Source organism: Felis catus, chromosome C2, assembly GCF_018350175.1.
Source record: "Felis catus isolate Fca126 chromosome C2, F.catus_Fca126_mat1.0, whole genome shotgun sequence".
NCBI lineage: Eukaryota > Metazoa > Chordata > Mammalia > Carnivora > Felidae > Felis > Felis catus.
Window position 1 is genome coordinate 65,657,574 of NC_058376.1, and position 21,421 is coordinate 65,678,994.

A 21,421-nucleotide genomic window follows, 5' to 3' on the forward strand; every position below is an offset into this window, starting at 1 on the left:
TTTATTTTTTATTTTTATTTTATTTATTTTTTTTTAAAGTTTTTTTTTTTTTTCAACGTTTATTTATTTTTGGGACAGAGAGAGACAGAGCATGAACGGGAGAGGGTCAGAGAGAGAGGGAGACACAGAATCTGAAACAGGCTCCAGGCTCCGAGCCATCAGCCCAGAGCCTGACGCGGGGCTCGAACTCACGGACCGCGAGATCGTGACCTGGCTGAAGTCGGACGCTTAACCGACTGCGCCACCCAGGCGCCCCTGATTTTATTTTTTTAAACATAAAGCAAATGTGGGGGTACCTTGGTGGCTCAGTCAGTTAAGCAGCCAAGTCTTTATTTCAGCTCAAGTCATGATCTCATGGTTGTGAGATCGAGCCCCACATTGGGTGTGGAGCCTGCTTAAGATTCTCTCTCTCCCTCTACCCCTCCCCAACTTGCATGCACTTTCTCTCAATAAACAAACAAACAAACAAATAAATAAATAAATAAATAAATAAAAGTTAAACATAAAATGGGTGCCTGGGTGGCTCAGTCTGACTTTGGCTCAGGTCAGGATCTCACGGTCCGCAAGTTTGAGCCCTGCGTCTCCCTTTCTCTCTTGCCCCTCCCCTGCTCATACTCTGTCTCTCTCTCAAAAATAAAACATTAAAAAATTTTAAAAAATAAATAAATTTAGGGGCGCCTGGGTGGCGCAGTCGGTTAAGCGTCCGACTTCAGCCAGGTCACGATCTCGCGGTCCGTGAGTTCGGGCCCCGCGTCGGGCTCTGGGCTGATGGCTCAGAGCCTGGAGCCTGTTTCCGATTCTGTGTCTCCCTCTCTCTCTGCCCCTCCCCCGTTCATGCTCTGTCTCTCTCTGTCCCAAAAATAAATAAATGTTGAAAAAAAAAATTAAAAAAATAAATAAATTTAAACATAAAGCAAATGCTGACAATATGGGATTTTCAAACTGTAGTAGCCATTTGCAGGTGGGACACATGCAAGGTTGGTATTGGAAAATTGGGATGCTTGAAGGTCCTAAATCTACTCTGCTGCTCTGCCTGTACTACAGATGTCTTCTCTTTTTTTCCAGGACTGTAGCCAAGTATAAATATCTTATTATTTGTCAAAAGAGGCATGTTTTGAAGATTGATGCTTGTAGTCAATAGAGAAGGGGAAAAAATTTTGTCTTACAAAGAGAATACTCTTCTGGAGCTTTTAGACTATTGGTGCCAGTTTATCAGAGAGGGGTGCAACCACACATGTATTTATCTGAAATGACTTACAGGGAAGATGACTAGGTAGGAAGATCCTAAGCTCACCCTGTCCCACAGATACACCTAGATAACACACCCATCAGTGTAAATAACCCAGAATATGACCTGAAAACTGACAGAACGGTCTCTCCACAGCTAAATGTGGAGAAGAGACCACATCAAAAATGGTAGAAAGGGTGGAGACATGGTCAGGAACCAAACTGACCCATGAGACTGTCCATAGGCGAGACACTGCAAATGTGCAGAAAGGAGAGGAGCAGACCCCATACCAGGTGCCCTAGGGAAGGGGGACCCACAGTGGGAAAATGAATCCCTGTAACATTTGACTTTGAAAACCAGAGGGGCTTAACTTCACACATTTTATAATCAATAGGGCTCAACACCTTTAAAAATCAGTGGCTTAGTTCTAGGAGAGCCAGAGAGCAATAGGAAATAGTCTCCACCCTTAAAGAGACAGCATAACATACAGCCCCACTGAGATACAGCATAGAAGCAGCAGTCTGAATGTATGGGAAGATTTATTTACTAATGTCAGAACGTGTGCTGGGGGCAAGGATCTTTAGGATCCGAAAACAAAAGAGCTGACGGGTGCCATTTCCCTCCCTCAATCATTCCCTTCCTCAATAAATGGACACCTATAAGGACCAGGACAGCATACACACTCTTCACTTAGCTTGCTAACAACATACCCCACCCCTGTGTTTTCCTGTGGATTCACCTTCTCCAAACTGTTTCACTCAGCAGGAGTCCATCGAGAGTAATGCCACAAACCTGGCATTGTACAAGCAGCCCCAATGGGCTAGCACTGCTCGCCTGACTCCTACTCCAGAAAGAGGGGAAGATGACCACACACACACCAATTCAATTGTGGACCCAGCAATGGGCAGATGTGGTCTGACTGCAGGCCTCACCCACCCAACAAACCCCCCCCCCAGGGGTCGACCCAGAGAGAGCACCCTGCAGCTCCAGCAAACATCTGAGCTGACCCAAATCTAGCCCAGAGCAACATCAGACTGGCCAAATTACAACAGAGGGACCAAACCCTGCCCACAACAGGCAAAAAGAGCCATTGCAGATGACCGAACTAGAGGCAAACATGACTCAGACACAAAAGTAGGGCACATGCAACACACATAGGAGATACCCCTGAAGCACCAGGTTCTGGTGAACATGGGACAATTGCACTGCAGGGCACTATAGGGCTTCTTCTTTGTAAGGCCACTACTTTCAAGAGCAGGAGATACAGCTGACTTTCCTAACACAGAGAAACACAGAGTTAGACAAAATGAGATAAAAGAATATATCCCAGATGAAAGAACAGGACAAAATCACAGCAAGTGAGCTAAAGGAAAGGGTGAAAAGCAATATGACTGATAGACAATTAAAAGTAATGGTTGGGGTGCCTGGGTGGCGCAGTCGGTTAAGCGTCCGATTTCAGCCAGGTCACGATCTCGCAGTCCGTGAGTTCGAGCCCTGCGTCAGGCTCTGGGCTGATGGCTCAGAGCCTGGAGCCTATTTCCGATTCTGTGCCTCCCTCTCTCTCTGCCCCTCCCCTGTTCATGCTCTGTCTCTCTCTGTCCCAAAAATAAATAAACGTTGAAAAAAAAAAATTAAAAAAAAAAAAAAAAGTAATGGTCATACCAATGGAATAGAATAGAAACCCCAGAACTAGACCCACAAAAGTATGGCCAACTAATCTTTGACAAAGCAGGAAAGAATATCCAATGGAAAAAGTCTCTTTAACAAGTGGTGCTGGGAGAACTGGACAGCAACATGCAGAAGAATGAAACTAGACCACTTTCTCACACCATTCACAAAAATAAACTCAAAATGGATAAAGGACCTGAATGTGAGACAGGAAACCATCAAAACCCTAGAGGAGAAAGCAGAAAAAGACCTCTCTGACCTCAGCTGTAGCAATTTCTTACTCGACACATCCCCAAAGGCAAGGGAATTAAAAGCAAAAATGAACTATTGGGACCTCATGAAGATAAAAAGCTTCTGCACAGCAAACAACCAACAAAACTAAAAGGCAACCAACGGGGGTGCCTGGGTGGCGCAGTCGGTTAAGCGTCCGACTTCAGCCGGGTCACGATCTCACGGTCCGTGAGTTCGAGCCCCGCGTCAGGCTCTGGGCTGATGGCTCGGAGCCTGGAGCCTGTTTCCGATTCTGTGTCTCCCTCTCTCTCTGCCCCTCCCCCGTTCATGCTCTGTCTCTCTCTGTCCCAAAAATAAATAAAAAATGTTGAAAAAAAAAAAGGCAACCAACGGAATGGGAAAAGATATTTGCAAATGACATATCAGACAAAGGGCTAGTATCCAAAATCTATAAAGAGCTCACCAAACTCCACACCTGAAAAACAACCCAGTGAAGAAATGGGCAGAAAACATGAATAGACACTTCTCTAAAGAAGACATCTGGATGGCCAGCAGGCACATGAAGAGATGCTCAACGTCGCTCCTTATCAGGGAAATACAAATCAAAACCACACTCAGGTATCACCTCACACCAGTCAGAGTGGCCAAAATGAACAAATCAGGAGACTATAGATGCTGGAGAGGATGTGGAGAAACGGGAACCCTCTTGCACTGTTGGTGGGAATGCAAACTGGTGCAGCCACTCTGGAAAACAGTGTGGAGGTTCCTCAGAAAATTAAAAATAGACCTACCCTATGACCCAGCAATAGCACTGCTAGGAATTTACCCAAGGGATACAGGAGTACTGATGCATAGGGCCACTTGTACCCCAATGTTTATAGCAGCACTCTCAACAATAGCCAAATTATGGAAAGAGCCTAAATGTCCATCAACTGATGAATGGATAAAGAAATTGTGGTTTATATACACAATGGAATACTACGTGGCCATGAGAAAGAATGAAATATGGCCGTTTGTAGCAACGTGGATGGAACTGGTGAGTGTGATGTTAAGTGAAATAAGCCATACAAAGACAGATACCATATGGTTTCACTCTTATGTGGATCCTGAGAAACTTAACAGGAACCCATGGGGGAGGGGAAGGAAAAAAAAAAAAGAGGTTAGAGTGGGAGAGAGCCAAAGCATAAGAGACTCTTAAAAACTGAGAACAAACTGAGGGCTGATGGGGGGTGGGAGGGAGGGGAAGGTAGGTGATGGGCATTGAAGAGGGCATCTTTTGGGATGAGCACTGGGTGTTGTATGGAAACCAATTTGACAATAAATTTCATATATTAAAAAAAAAAAAGTAATGGTCATAATGTGCTCTTTTCCCATGGGAGCCCAGTGTACAATGGCTGCAAAGAGTACCTCCTTGGCAGTGTGTGATTACATAGCCTGTTGATTGTATGGGTGGCCCTAAGGGGACCTTCAAGACATCTCAGATGGCTTTAGCATCAAATACATCCCAAATTTTGGCCCCTGGGAAAATGGTAGACTCAGCACTCTTGAGAACCTCAGCACTGCCCTCTCCTTATTCATGCCCACCAATAAATCCTACTACTTGTCAAAAATAAATTAATGGTCATAAAGGTACACAGTGGAGTGGAGGACCTCAACAAGGAGAGAAAATATAAAAAAGAACCAGAGATGAAGAACTCAATAACTGAAATAAAAAGTACACTAGAGGGGAAAAATAGTGGACTAGAGGAATCAGAAGAACAGATTAGTGGTCTGGAGGACAGAGTAATGAAAAGCAAGCAAACTGAACAGGAAAGAGAAAAAAGAGTGATAAAAAATGAATATAGGTTAAGGGAACTCAGCCACACCACCAAACATAATATTCACATTATAGAGATACAAGAAGGAGAAGTCAGAGAAAAGGGGGTGGGAGAAGAAAATGTTATTTGAAGAAATAATAGCTCAAAACTTCCTGAATCTGGGGAAGAAAACAAAAATTCAGGAGGCACATAGAGCTCCCCCCAAAAATCAACCCAAAGAAGGTCAACACATAAAAATTAAAATGCAAAAAGTAGTGATAAAGCAGCAAAAGAAAACAGTTACATATAAGGGAAATCAAATAGGGATATGAGTTAATTTTTCAGCAGAAGAAGGGCCAGAAGGGAGGCATGATATAAGAAAAATGCTGAATGAAAGAAAACTGCAACCAAGAATACTGTATCCATCAAGGATTTTATTCACAATAGGAGAGAGAGTTTCCTGGACAAATAAACGTTAAAGAGGACTCCTTGAGTGGAAAGCAAACACCATAAGCAAGAGTAAGAAAAGTAGGAAGCACAAAAGCAGTAAAATTAAGTACATCTATAAAAATCAGTCAAAGGACTCACAGACATAAAACATGACACCATATACCTATGATGTAGAGGGAGGAGGAGTGCTTTTAGAATGCTTTTAGAATGGGTTCAAACTTAAGTAACCATCAATTTAATATGGAGTGTTATATGCATAGATGTTGTATATCAACCTAATGGTAACAACAAATCAAAAATCCGTAATAGAGGGGTGCCTGGGTGGCTCAGTCAGCTAGGCATCTGACTTTGGCTCAGGTCATGATCTCAGTTTTTGAGTTTAAGCCCCATGTCAGGCTCTGTGCTGGTGGCTCAGAGCCTGGATCCTGCTTCATATCCTGTCTCTCTCTCTTTCTCTCTCTCTCTCTCTCTCTGCCCTTCCCCCATTCATGCTCTGTCTCTCTCAAGAATGAATAAACATTTAAAAAATTGTTTTAATTAAAAAAACAGTAATATGCAAAAAATAAAGAGAAAGGAATCTAAGTACATCTCTAAAGAAAATCAGCAAACCATGAGAGAAGAGAGTAAAAAAAAAGGAACAGAGAAGAACAATAAAAATAACTGTAAACAAGTAACAAATGGAAATAAGTACATACTTATCCATATTACTTTGAATGTAAATGGACTAAATATTCCAATCAAAAGGGTGATGGAATGGATAAAGAAACAAGATTGAGCCCCACATTGGGTATAGAGATTACATAAATAAACAAATAGCTTAAAAAAAAAAAAAGGCCCATCTATATGCTGCGTATAAGAGACTCATTTCAGACTTAAAGATATATGCAGATTGAAAGTGAAAGTATAGAAAAACATTTATCATGCAAATGGAAGTAAAAAGAAAGGTAAGTAGTACTTGTATCAGACAAAAAGACTTTCAAAGAAAGACCAGGGCACCTGGGTGTCCAGCCAAAGCATCCAACTTTGGCTCAGGTCATGATCTCACAGTTCATGGGTTCAAGCCCTGCATTGGGCTCTGTTCTGACAGCTCAGAGCCTGGAGCGGAGCCTGCTTTGGATTCTGTGTCTCCCCCTGTCCCTGCTCTTCCCCCACTCATGCTCTGTCTCTGTCTCTCATAAATAAACGTTAAAAAAATGTTTAAACAAAGACTATAACAAGCTACAAAGAAAGACACTACATAATCATAAAGGGGATAATCCAACAAGAAGATACAACGATTGTAAATAGTTCTATACCCAGCATGAGAGCACTCAAATATGTGAAGAAGCTATTAACACACATAAAGGAAGTAATCAATAGTAATAAAATAATAATAGGGGACTTTAACACCCCACTTACAACAATGGATAGATCATCAAAACAAAATCAGTAAGGAAACAGGGGCTTTGGATGATACATTGGGCCAAATGGATCTAAGAGACACTCAGAACTTTTCATCTTAAAACAGCAGAATACACGTTCGAGTGCACATGGAACATTGTCCAGAATAGATTACATGTTAAGCCACAAAATAATTTTAAAAATTCAAAAAGTTTGAAGTCATACTTCTAGTCCAACTACAATGTTATGAAACTAGAAATCAATCACAAGAAAAAACCTGGAAAGAACACCTAGATAGAAGTTAAATAACATGCTACTGAACAATGAATGGATCAGCCAAGAAATTAAAAACTACATGGAGACAAATGGAAATGAAAACACAATGACCCCAAATCATTGGGATTCAGGAAATGCTGTTCTAAGAAGGAAGACTATAGCAACACAGGCCTACCTCAAGAAGCAACAAAATCTCAACCTAACCTTACACCTAGAAGAATAACAACAAACAAAACTCAAAACCAGTAGACAGAAGGAAATAATAAAGATTAAAGAAGAAATCAAGGAAACCAGGAGCTTTTTCTTTGAAAAGATTTAAAAAAAAAATTGATAAACTTTTAGCCAGACTCATCAACAAAAAAAAAAAAGAGAGAGAGAGAGAGAGAGAGAGAGAGAATGGTGCACATGGGTGGCTTAGTTGGTGAAGCATCCAACTCTTGATTTTGGTTCAGGTTATGATCTCAGGGTCATGAGATCTAGCCATGTGTTGAGCTCTGCCCTGTGCATGGAGTCTGCTTAAGATTTCCTCTCTACCCTTCTCTCTTTCCTCTTTCCCCACACTGTCTCTCTTAAAAAAAAGGTGGCTGGGGGACTCAAAATCAGAAAAGAGAAATAACAACTGAAACCACAGAAATACCAAGAGTTAGGAGAATATTATGAAAAATTATATGGCAACAAACTGGACAACATAGAAATGGATAAATTCTGAGAAATATATAACCTTCCCAAACTAGATCAGGAAGAAAAATTTGAACAGACTAATCACCAGCATGGTAGATTGAGTCAGTAATAAAAACAAACAAGCCCACAACAAACAAAAGTTTAGGACAAGATGGCTTCACAGGTGAATTCTAGCAAACATTTAAATAAGTGTTAATACCTATTTTCTCAAACTATTCCAAAAAATAGAAGAGGAAGGAAAGTTTTCACATGTCTTCTATGAGGCCAGCTGTACCCTGATACCAAAACCAGATAAAGACACTACAAAACAAGAGAACTACAGGCCAATATCTCTGATGAACATAGATGCAAAAGTCCTCAAGAAAATATTAGCAAACCAAATCCAACGACACATTAAAAATTCATCATGATCAAGTGGGATTTCTTTCTGGTGGTGGTTTGGTATTTGCAAATCAATTAATGTGATACATCCCATCAACAAGAAAAAGTATAAAAGCCATATGATAATTTCAATAGATGCAGAAAAAGCATTTGATGAAGTAGGGCATTCATTCATGATAAAAACCCTCAACAAAGTAGGTTGGGTGGAAACATACCTCAACATAGTAAAGGCCATATATGAAAAATCCACAGCTGACATTATACTTAGTGGTATAAAACTGAGAGCTTTCCCATAAATTCAGGAATAAGACAAGGATGTCCACTTTCACCAGTTTTATTCAACATAGCACTAGAAGTCCTAGCCACAAGCAGTCAGACAACAAAAGAAATAAAAGGCATCCAAATTAGTAAGAAAAAGAAAAACTTTCTTTTGCAGGTGGCATGATAATATATAAAGAAAAGCCTGAAGACTCCACCAAAAACCTACTACATCTGATAAATGAATTTGGTAAGGTTGCAGGATACAAACCCAATATATTATTTTATATTTATTAAAAATGAAGTAGCAGAAAGAAAAATTAAGAAAATCCCATTTACAATTGCACCAAAAAGAATAAAAAATCTAGCAATAAACTTAACTAAGGAGGTGAAATACCTATACCCTAAACACCTTAAAACATTGATGAAAGAAATTGAAGAAGACACAAAGAAATGGAAAGACATCCCATGTTCATAGGCTGAGAGAACAAATATTGTTAAAATGTCCACACTACACAAAACAATCTACATATTTGATGCAATCCCTATCAAAATACCAATCGCATTTTTCACATAAGTAGAACAAGTAATCCTGAAATTTGTATGGAACCACAAAAGACCCTGAATGGCCAAGGCAGTCTTGGAAAAGAATAAAACTGGAGGTATCACAATCCCGGATTTCAGGATACCCAAAACTGTCAGTTACTGGCACAAAAAAACAGACCCATAGATCAATGGAGCAGAATTGAGAGCCCAGAAGTAAACCCATGATTATATGGTTAACTATTTTTTATAAAGGAGGCAAGAAAAAGTCTCTTCAACAAATGGTGCTGGAAAAACTGGATAGCTACATGCAAAAGAATGAAACTAGTTCACTTTCTTACACCATATACAAAAGTACACTCAAAATGGATTAAGGACCCAAATGTGAGACCTAAACCCATAAAAGTTCTAGAAGAGAGCACAGGGAGCAATTTCTCTGACATCATCCAAAGCAACATTTTTCTAAATATGTCTCCTGAGGCAAAGAAAAGAAAAGCAAAAATAAACTACTGGGACTACATCAAAAAAAAAAAAAATCTGCACCATAAAGGAAATATTCAACAAAACTAAAAGCCAACCAACTGAATGGGAGAAGATATTTGCAAATAACATATCTGATAAAGGTTTAGTATCCAAAATATCTAAAGAACTTTTACAACTCAACACCAAAAAACAATCCAATTTTAAAATGGGCAGAAGACATGAACAGACATTTCTCCAAAGAAGATACACAGTTGGTCAATAGACACATGAAGATGCTCACATCACTAATCATCTTGGAAATGCAATTAAAACCATGGTGAAATATCCCCTCATACCAGTCAGAATGGCTAAAAAACAAACAAAAACAAAAAACAAGAAACAAGTGTTTGCAAGGATGTGGAGAAAAAGGAACCCTCTTGTACTGTTGATGGGAATGCAAACTGGTGTAGCCACTGTAGAGGACAGTATGGAGGTTCCTCAAAAAATAAAAAATAGAATTACCATATGATCCAGTAATTCCACTACTGAGAATTTACCCAAAGGATATGAAAGCACTCATTTGAAAAGATATATGCACCCCTATGTTTATTGCAGCCTTATTTACAATAACCAGATTATGGAAGCAGCCCAAGTGTCCATCGATAGATGAATAAAGAAGATATGGTGTATATCCACAATGGAATATTACCCAGCCATAAAAAAGAATGAAATTTTGCAACAACATGAATGGTCTAGAGGGGATAATGCTAAGTGATATATGTCAGCCAGAGAAAGACCAACACCATATGTTACATTAGAACAGAACAAATGAACAAAGAAAAAAAGAAGTAAATGGATTTCTAAATATAGATAACTGATGGTTACCAGTTGGGAGGTTAGTGAGCAAATGGGTGAAATAGGTGAAGGGGATTGAGAGTATATGACGTGATGAGCACTGAGTAATGTATAGGATTGTTGAATTACTATATTGTACACCTGAAACTAATGTAATACTATATTAATTATGGTGGAATTTTTTTAAAAAGGTAAAATGATCTTTGTAAGCCTCAAATGTTTACAGTCAAAAAATGAAAAAAAAGAAGTGAAATAACACCTCCAAAGGTTTCTGTGTTGTGTAGGAAAATTCTGTACAGGTTTTGGTATAACATTTCATACCACCTAATGGGGATAAAGGAATGGTGGAGTGCTAATGCATTTGAAGAGAACAAGAAAATATCTTATTTTCCCATTACATAATTGTACTATAATTTTTAAACCAGTACCCTCTGTGATAAACATTTAGTTTGTTTCACTGTGTTTTCCTATACGAGCAGTGCTATAATCAACATATTTTACATATATCCTGGTCATGCTTCTGACAGTAACTAGCAGTACAGCACTGGAAATAGGATATGTGCATTTTAATTTTGCTAGATACTACCAAATTGCCCCCACAAAAAGATTGTTCTAATTCATATTCCTGTCAACCGTGTAGAATAGTGATGATAACAATATTTCATTTTCAGATAAAGTAATATTTCTGTGTCACCTGATAGAAGGGATCATGTGTTTTCTAGATCTTTAAGAAAATATGCAACTCCTTTTTATTTTTCCTAGGTCCAAAGGTCAGCCTGCTTCAAGTCAATTCTACCTGAGGGAATTGAAAGAGGCAGGGAAATAGTGTGTTTAATAGTTACTAGTTTGTAACTCTCTCCCCTAGCTTCTCCAGGCTCTGAGGGAAAGAAGCTTAATTATTTAAGTGACTTATCTCAGTTTCTTACACCTACAGTAGCTGTAGGTGTATTCTCATTTTTCAATTATAGAAATTAGTGCTTAGAGACATTATATGACTTACAGATTTGAACGATGGTCTGTGTGACTCCAAAGTACCCATTCTTTCAACCATAGTACTATGAAGGGTAAGTTGCTGTGTGATTTATCCTATGTAAACTCACTGATACCTGCATAGCACAGAATCCACAGTACTTCTTACTGTCCTTCACTAGCTGTAGGATTTAGCGTAAATTACCTAATCTCTGTGTCTCAGCTTCCTCATCTGTAAATGGGGATATTAATAATACTCTCTTTTAGGGTTGTGCGGTGGTTTAAATCAATATATGCTAACTGTTTAAAACAATGCCTGGCATCTAAGGGAAATGGGACGCTTAATGTACTAATTCTTAATAATAAATATTCTTAAGATATGGAGCTGGGACCGCCTTATATAGCCATGGGCTTAGAAACTCATCGTCACTCAACAGGTATCCCCCATATTAGGAACAAAAGTTCAGAGAGAAGTATGAGACAAGTGCTCTACCTCTAAGTCATTTACAATCTAGTTAAAAGACAAAATGGAACTCACATCAAGTGCTTCAGTGCTGCATGATTTGTATAAACTCAAGTGTGGCAATGGTAAATGTGGCTGGCAGTCAGAGGAGACTTCTGGAGGAGCTGGGACCTGAGTTGGGCTTTGAAGAAAGGGTTGGATTTGGAGCACAGATATTCCAGATAAGCGAAGCTGAGGAGGAAGGGAATAGAGGCAAGCCTGGTGGGGAGGGATATGGTGAGACTGAACTGGAGGGTGGGTACAGAGGGGCAGCAATAATAAACTTTGGATCTTGGAGCATCTGGGTAGCTCAGTCGGTTAAGCGTCTGACTCTTGATTTCGGCCCATGTCATGATCTTGCCATTTGCGAGATCAAGCCCTGCGTCAGGCTCCATGTGCTGTCAGTGCAGAGCCTGCATGGGATTCTCTCTCTCATTCTCTCTCTGCCCTTCTCCCACTCATGCTGTGTTCTCTCTCTCTCAAAATAAATAAACTTTAAATAAATAAACTTTGGGTCAGGTTACCTATAGAAGGTATACTTCGAAAACAGCAGTTAATTTTCACTTAATCCAGTCAGCCTTAAGTAAGGGAATATGTGGTTTACAAAATTGTCATTTCTGTCACTGCCTTCTTGAAAGTCTCTGGGAATGACTTTGTTCAGATTTTCTGAGTAAAAATTTTTGTCACTTTGGTACAGTGAGGAACGCACAGCAGAAGCATATCCTTGCAGCCCATCAGGTCATCCACAGACACACAGAAGCCATGCTCAAAAAGAAGTTTGTTGAGCAACAGCAAGACGAGGTCTCAGACACTGACCAGTTACTAGAGGAAGAAACTCAAAATGAGAAAAACAACTAAGGTGAGTTTGATTTTTCATCTGAAAGGAAGCAGAGAGGAGGAGAGGCAGCATCATTCAGCTCTCTGCTATACTCTAAAAACCGTAATGTGGAAAGATTGTCCTCTGTTTAAGAAAGTGAAACACTCCCATTTTAATTGGCCCATTCCATCTAGGTTATGGAATCTGCTATTGAAATTATTAGAGAATAGAGTTGATATTATAGCAACTGGACTCTTGTGACCAGAAAAGAGGATTCTGTTTTATTTTTTGAGTCCTCATAGTATATGATGGTATTCCATCATAAATAAGCTGTAAAATGTGTCTGTGTAAAAAAAAAAAAAAAACAAAAAACAACCCTTATCGAGTAGACAAACTACCTATCCTATCATACTAGTTGTAAGCATAGCATTAGGCAGAGCCTGCCCAATTCTAGCCCACCAGGAGTTGGTCTAGGCTCAACTAAGCATTCCTAGTCACAAGGCAATCGTTTGATACGATTTGAGTATCTATCTATCCAGAAAAATGCAAGACAGGAACCACAGCTTCAAGTAGGGCAGCATCCGGTATTTCTCTTCCCATGGAAGCTCTTGCCAAATCCACATAGAAGAACACTAGCTATTTTCTTTAGTCCCCTGCTTACAAAGCTCAGGTGCAAGGAAAAGAAATTCACATTGGGTAGGTGCAGGACCTGCCTGGTTTACATGCCTCAGGGGCCAGTATATCTTGTAACGATTCCATAGGCATAATTTCTAGGGTCCTCCTGATGGATTCATCTAGTCAAAGAAGTCAGCACACAAACCTGTGGTTTCCTATTAGGTATTAATAGTTCATTTATAATTCCTTCCAGTTAGATGCTAGTTACCAATCAGGGGTCAAGCAGTGTTACTTAGTAACATATTTGAGCCAAACTGTCTTACCGAATTACTAGGAGAAGTGTTAGAGAGTCAGTTGAAAGTAAAATTCTCATGAGAATTTTTATAAGAAAGGAAGTGAACCCTTTGCCTATACCTTCTTCAGCCCTCCTCTGATGGAAGCATGTCATCTGCTACTTTGGCCTGAGGGCATGCTGTCAGGATAGGGAAGGCACAAGGCTTAGGGGCACATTTGAGCCTGGCGTTCAGAAGGTTTGAGTGTTGGCCAGCTCTGCCACTAACATAATCTTATATAATAATTCCCTTCACTACAGGTTTGCCTGCACTTACGTGACCAACAGACCATCTGCAGGGGAATCTATTGGGACCTGAAGTTTCAACCAATGAGGATCATGGAAGGAATGTTGAGATGAGGGGGCAGTTAAGAATGAAAGCAGACAGAAAGCAGATAAAGGACTCTTAAATACCTAGCTATGGCTGTAAATTATAGCAGAAAACCTTTTGTTTTTAATTAATAATGAAATAACCTCTGAAATCACTGAAGATATAAACCATGTATTTACATGGAATGTTATCCATACATCTATATAATATAAATTCAAGGACCATAGCATTTTGCCTATCTTATTGTGATAAAATTACCCTTAATGTTTGGATAGTCATTTTTCTTATATGTAAATTTAATATTATTAATAATTTACATAATTTAAATTAAATATGTGTGCATTTACTTCTGAGTATAAAGGATCTCTTTACTGCTTTATTACATGTTTAGAACAAAGGGGCATGTGGTGGCTCAGTCGGTTAAGTATTGGACTCTCGATTTCGGCTCAGGTCATGATCTCGCAGTTCGTGATTTCAAGCCCTGCATTAGGCTCGGCACTGATGGTGAGGAGCCCACTTGGGATTCTCTATCTGCCCCTCCTCCATTTGTGCTCAGTCTCTCTTTCTCTCTTTCCCTCCCCCTCTCTCTCTCTCTCAAAAACAAACTTAAAACAATGTTTGGAACATGATGTTTAGTTGCCCCCATAGTATGTATTACTCTCTCTCCCTTCTCAGAAGGAGGGAAGGACAGATGTGAGATTTAATAATGCTTAAGGATGTAGGCGTGGACTGTTGAGTTAAAAATATTTTTAATTAGCTTGAAAACAATGGAGACCTAATAGTGAGGAATTGCTGGGCAAATATCTAGGAGCAAAATTCAGAGAGTTGGTTCTGGCATTTAGAGCCACTTTTTTTTCCTCCCCTGAGGGAATGTGCAAATTCTAGAAAATTTGGCTGAAAAGCTGAGTGAATCTTTCCCCAGCTTTGTAAAACTAAGGGGACAAAAACTGGAGTCATACTGGAGGCCCTGGTAAGCCTCTTCCATTTAGGTTGGACTCTAAAAGGCTGTGTGCCAGTAGTAAGGATTAATTGGAAATAACTGTCCCTCACAAAGACTACAGTTTAGCTTCCAGTCATCTGAATGCTCCAAAAAAATCTCAGTTGCAGAAATTGAATTAAAGAGATCATTGATTCCTGTTGCTTCAGAAAACTTGTCAGAAACAAAACATAAATTCTCTTTGTAGAAAGATGACATCATCCTAGACCTCTTTTCAAAAACAGGTTTTTATATACAATTTCCAGTATATGATCAAGGATATCCAGGTACATGAGAACAAGCAGTAGCAGAAATTACAGGTAATAGAAACAAACCTAAAGGGATCTAAACTATTGGAATTATTAGATTTAAAAATAGCTATGCTTACTACTATGGACTTCTAGCCTCCAGAATTGTGAGAAAATAAATTTCTATTGTTTTAGCCACCCAATCTATGTTGTTATGGCAACCTGATCTAAGACAGATTTTGGTGCCAGGAGTGGAAAGCTGCTGTAACAAATAGTTCAACAATGTGGAAGCAGCTTTGAAACTAGAGAATGGCCAGAGGCAGGAGAGTTGTGCAGTATATACTAGAAATATAGATATTAAGGGCAATTCTGGTAAGGTGTCAGACAGAAATAGGGAACGTGTTACTGGAAACTAGATGGAACACAATCATTTATAAAGTGGCAAAGAACTTGGCTGAACTTTGTTGTAGTGTTTTGTGGGAGGTAGAACTTGTGAGCTATGAAATTGGATAGTTAGCTGAGAAGACTTCTAAACAAAGTATTGAAGGAGTGACTTGGTTACTCCTGACTGCTGATACAGTAAAATATTGAAGGGAGATGAAATGAAGAAGGAATTATTAAACAAAAAGGAATAAGAACTTGAAGGTTTGGAAAATTCTCAGTCTATCCATATTTCAAAGAAATGAGAAAGTGTATTCTGAAAAGAACATTAAGGGTGTGGTTGAACAGCTATTTGATAAAGAGCTTATAGGATTATAAGAGTAGGAATACTGCCAGTTTGAACTGAAGGAGATGGAGGCAGGATGAAATGAAGGAAGGCTGTCAGACCTCTTGGCTTTGACAGGATGAACCGATAGAGCTACTGTGAGGCAAAAGTACACAATTCTTCAAACAGTTTCAACAGGTCAGATGGCCTTGATGTAGAACCCTAAGAGTGGGACCACCGTGGGACCTGATCCAGGCAGAAGTGCAATGATAGGACCCTCACCAAGAGGACAATGGGACACAGCAGAACCAAAGCATTGGGCCATCCTCCTGATCCATGGGAGTAATGCTGCCATCCCCACAGACCTAGAAGGCAGGACATTGAGGCAGAGAGGATTAATTTCAAGCTTAAGAATCTGATAGGATTTGTCTAGCTAGGCTTTGGACTTATTTGGGACCCATTACTTCTTTCTTCTTTCTGATTTCTCCCTTTGGAATGAGAATATCTATTCTATATTTGTTCTGCCATTATATTTTAGAGGTACATGACTTATTCACAGCTGGAGAGGATTTTGCCTCAGGATGACTCATACCTTGACTCTCACCCATACCCGATTTGTGATTTAGAGGATATTTAGATGAGATTTAGTTGATGCTCTAATGAGTTAAGACTTCGGGGGCTATTGGGATGGAATGAATGTATTTTGCATGTGAGAAGGACATGAATTGGGGGAGGGGAGGGCTGGGGTGGAGTGCTATGGACTTGTGTCCCTCCCAAATTCAGATGTTGAAGCTCTAACCTCCAGTATGATGACATGTGTAGATAAGGACTGTGGGAGATAATTATGATTAGATGAGATCATGAGGGTGAGTCCCCCATGATGGGAATGATGCCCTAATAAGAAGAGACACCAGAGAGCTTGTTTTTTCTGTTTTTTGTTTTTTTCTTTTTTTCCGTGCCATATGAGGACATGGCAAGAAGGCAGTGATCTACAAACCAAGAAGAAAGTTGGCCCCAGAAACCAACCATGCTGACATCTTCATCTTGGACTCCTAGCCTGCAGAACTGTGAAAAAAATAAATTTCTGTTGTTTAAGCTACCCATTCTATGGTATTTTGTTATGGCAGCCTGAACTAAGACATTATGTGTAAAGAGATAAAAATCAATATTGAAATTTTCAAGAGAACTGTAAATGATAAAAATGATAAAGCAGATTTGCAGAAAATAATTCTAGAATCTAAAAATACTGTAGTCAACATGAGAAATTCAATGCATGGAATTAAGAGCAGGATAAATACAGCTAAAGTGAAAACCAGTAAATTAGAAAATAGATGAGAAGAACTTACTTAAGAAAGAATACAGGAACAAAGAGATGGAAACCACAGAAGAGATGCAAGGATTGATGTAGGATAACTTACTCCTTAGGAAGAGACAAAAAGATAGTAGACATACATCGACCACTGATTTTAGATATTTGATTGCTAAGAAGAAATATGTTGGGAAATCTTATGAAATGTGAATTTTCTTTTTTTTTTTTTAAGTGTTTATTTTTGATAGTGAGAAGAGGAGGTGCAGAGAGAGACAGGGACAGGATCTGAAGCAGGCTCCACAGTGACAGCACAGAGCCTGATGCAGGGTTTGAACTCACAAACCATGAGATTAATGACCTGAGTTGAAGTCAGATGCTTAACCAGCTTAGCCACGCAGGTGCCCCTGAAATGTGAATTTTCTAAAACCAGTGAAAGACTCAATATTTAGGAACCCTTCTTAACCCTAAACAGAAAAAAAATAAAAATCTATACCTAGATATATTTTAATATGACTGCTGAAAACAAAAGAAAAAATATCTTAAAAGTTTTTAGAAGAAAAGTTGAATTACCTTCAGAAGAGCAATAATTAAGCTGATAGTTGACTTTTCATCAGAAGCAAAACTAGAAAATAATGGAATGATATTGTCAAAATGCTGAAATAGTGTAATAAAATAGGATTCTATACCTTGCAAATATATCCTTTGAGAATGACAATGAAAGATATTTTCAGATAAATGAAACAAAATTTGTCACTAGAAGAAATTGCCACAGGAAAAACACAAGGATGTTTTTCAAACAGAAGAAAATTTATCCCACTTGGAAAGTTGGAGGTAAATGAAGAACATGTAGATAAATATTTATTGACTATATAAAACAATAAAAAATAGCAATACAGTTATACAACATAAGTAGTATATAAGTCAGAAATCCATAAATGGATTAAACTGTCCTAGGGCACTTGCATTATCTAGGAGGAAGATAAAAGTGTTACTTAATATTATCTTTGATAACTCAAGGAAACATTCTGTAACCTCTAAGGTGAATCCTAAAGGATAGTAAAAAGATGTAGGACATTGAAACTAATAGGAGAAAATTGAATTAACCACCCCCCCCCCCCACCACCACCACTCAATACAAAAGGAAGATAGGAGAGAGAAAGGAAACAAAACCAGTAGAAAGCACCAAATAAAATGGTAGGTATTTATCACTGATTCATCACGAATTTATATTAAATGTAAATAAATGCTCAAAGTCAGAATTTTTCAGACTGAATAAAAAGGCTGTTTGTAAGAGGCATATGTAAAAATACAGAATCCTTACAAGGAGAGAAAAAAATACCATGAAAACATCAGCCACAGGAAAGGTGATACAACTATATTAATATCAGGCAAAGAAGACTTTAAGGCATAAAGCTCTGTTAGATAAAATGAGGGTCACTTCATAAAGATAAAGGTTTTAATTCATTGGGAGAGTATGAGTCACAAATATGAATGTATCTAATAACATGGCCTCAACCTATGTAAAGAAATTTTAATAGAACTGCAAGGAGAAACAGACAAATCCAAAGTAATGCTAGGAAACTTTAATCTCTCTTGGGAACTGATGGAGCAAATAAAGGGGAAAAAAGTAAAAAACGGAAGATTTGAAATACATAATTAAGAAATTTGACCTAACGCACATTTATAGAATATTACATCTAACAACTACAGAATGCATATTATTTTCAAGAACACACACAACATTTACAAAAACTGTATACTGTCATAAACCAAGTGTCAACCCTTTCAAAGAGTTGAAATCATACAAAGTGTATTCTTTGATAAAAATGCAATGACAAGATAATTCTAATGTTTGAAAATTACAGATATAAATCTGTTCATCAAAGAAAGTGTCATAACAACTAGAAAATATTTTGAAAAATGACAAAAATGTACGTATCAAACTTCTGGAACACAGTTAATGTGGTGCTTACATAGAAATTTGTAGTCTTAAAGGCATTTATCTGAAAAGATGAAAATAAAGACTAAGCATTCTTTTCAAGAAATTAGAAAAATGACAGCAAAGTAGATACAAAAAAGCAAAAGGTAAGAAAGAATACACTAAAATAACAGAATTTAATAAAACAGAAAATAGACATGTTTACTGATTCTAGGTAGGTTGTAGTAGGTAGCTGCAACAGTTAGAGAAAATAAGACATTGTAAAAATCATTTTTAAAGACATTGGAGAGCTGTGGAAATTGAAGGGACTAGAACTAAAAGGACAGAGAAAAGTCCTTCTTAAGTGATCTGAGATAACTGGCCATTTTCTTGCCTTAGGGCATTAGCCAAGTTTGGGCATAAGCTGGGGCTCAGGCTTGCCAAAGACAGAAGGGTCTTAATTTACTAGGGGAAACAGAAACCAGGAAGGTTCTTAAAATCCATGTGGGCTATCATGATGGATTGCAATTGAGAGGAACACCAAATGTAAGGCCAAATTTCCCCTCAGAACATCAGCATTAGGTTTTTGGTGGATAAAACTTTTACTGGTGAAAACATGTTTGAATCTATCATGTGTTATTTAACCAGCTGTCTCAATGGTGATCCTCACTCAGTCACATGGATTTAACCATTGCTAATTATTGCAACATGAAAAAATTTTTTAGTCATAAGTAGCTGCAGGTCTTGACTTGCCCTACCTCACTGATACTCGATGGCTTAGCAATGGTGAGTTTCAGTGTGAGTTTTTGAGCTCAGATTGAGATTTTTCTAAGAAAACTACCCTTATCCACTATTATGGAACCCTGAATGGCTTTGGAAATTAGCTTTTGCTGTAGACTTGGTAGTATTTTTTAATGAGTCCAACCTAAAATCATAAAGCATAACAGAGTTTATATGTAGAACTTAACACTATGGTAAAGTCTTTTCAGTGACAACTAACATTGAATCACAAAGTAATGGCAAGCTGCTTTATATGCTTCCTGTGCTATCAAAAGTTAAAACAAGAGGTTAATTCCCACACATATTTGCAGCGAATGTGTTTTGAGTTTAAATTACTGAGTTATCAAAGATAATGTTAAAAAACACTTTTATCTTCCTCCTAGATAATGCAAGTGCCTGTGGACAGTTTAATCCATTTTTGGATTTCTGACTTATATATACTACTTATATACACTTCTAGGAGCATTTTTTTGGACTTGGAAACAAGTGCAAAGGAAATTTTCCCATTTCACAGTCTCTTTACCTGTGCAATGGAGGGATGTCTACCTAACCTTCAACTGGAAGTGATTAAAATGCATTGTAATGACATGCTTAGAGGGAAATATCAAGAGAAGAATCTAATTGAGTTCTGTAAATGCCTTCCAAGCAATAAATATGCACAATAAAAGCCTATGCTCATGGATTGATATCAGTATTGGCAGCATCTATCTGTGTGACAGACATTTTCAAAGCTGAGATGGGGGCGGGAGGGCCTCATTGCAAATGTTTATCTGCTAATGGTGATATGTAATCAGTTTTGATGATCTGAATCTCAGGCAAAATGTTATCCCCTAGATGAGACTTCCATTTTTTTTTCATTAGTAGACCTGTGTTAAAAAAAAAAAAAAAAGAAACCTACATGAGGCGCCTGGGTGGCTCAGTTTAGCATTTGACTTGGTTTTGACTCAGATCATGATCTCACAATTGGTGAGATGAAGCCCAACATCGGGCTCTGTGCTGACCGTGTAAAACTTGCTTGGGATTCTCTCTCCCCTAGCTCTCTGCCCATCCCCTGTTTGTGCACATGCACACGCTCTCTCTCTCAAAATAAATTATTAAAAAAAACTATAGTCAATTATTACTGTCCTTTGAATTTTATCAGTAAGAGATTTGTGAACATTTGTTTTGTTTCATTGAGTACTGACATAATATCCTTGATTTTATTGGCCCACAAAGCCTAAAATATTTATTATCAGGCCCTTTGCAGAAAAAATTTGTCAATTCCTACTATGCAGCAGTTAAAATGAATGAAACAGACTGAATACAACATGGATGAATCTCACAAATAGAATAAGAACTGAAAGAAGCCAAATCCAAAAAATAAATCTACACTGAGTCCATTTATGTAAATTTCAAAATTAGCACTAAACTGTGGCATGTAAGAATGCATAATTAGGATGTAAAGATATAAAGAAAAGCAAGGAAGTGAATACTATAAAAATCAAATAAAATTCAGAATAGTGATAACTTTTAGGGAGAGGGTTGTGATTGGGAAGGAGTAAGTGGGAACATATACGATTTTTTGACCAGTATGGTATTTACACAGATTAGTATTTAACATGACATTCACTAAGCTGCACATTGGTTTTCTTTATTTTCCTATATGCATCATATTCTGTAATTAAAAGCTAGATATGTCTGCATATATACAAACATATATATACATGCATG

The 21,421-nt window shown here is 38.2% G+C and overlaps 1 protein-coding gene and 1 non-coding gene across 11 annotated transcripts in view; both read left to right on the forward strand.

The window, feature by feature from the left end:
• CFAP91 (cilia and flagella associated protein 91) overlaps positions 1–16,803 on the forward strand; it is a 96,278-nt gene extending 79,475 nt beyond the window's left edge. For all 10 annotated transcript variants that reach the window (XM_019839805.3, XM_045036988.1, XM_045036985.1 and 7 more), the window contains 2 exons: positions 12,378–12,539; positions 13,705–16,803. In XM_019839805.3, coding sequence (XP_019695364.2) covers positions 12,378–12,538 — 161 coding nt within the window. In that variant the 3' untranslated portion in view covers position 12,539; positions 13,705–16,803. The remainder of the gene's footprint in view (positions 1–12,377; positions 12,540–13,704) is intronic.
• Positions 4,471–4,605, forward strand: LOC111556444. Its single transcript, XR_002735916.2, has one exon. It is a non-coding gene; the product is annotated as a small nucleolar RNA SNORA70 (small nucleolar RNA).
• Positions 16,804–21,421: the final 4,618 nt, after the last annotated feature.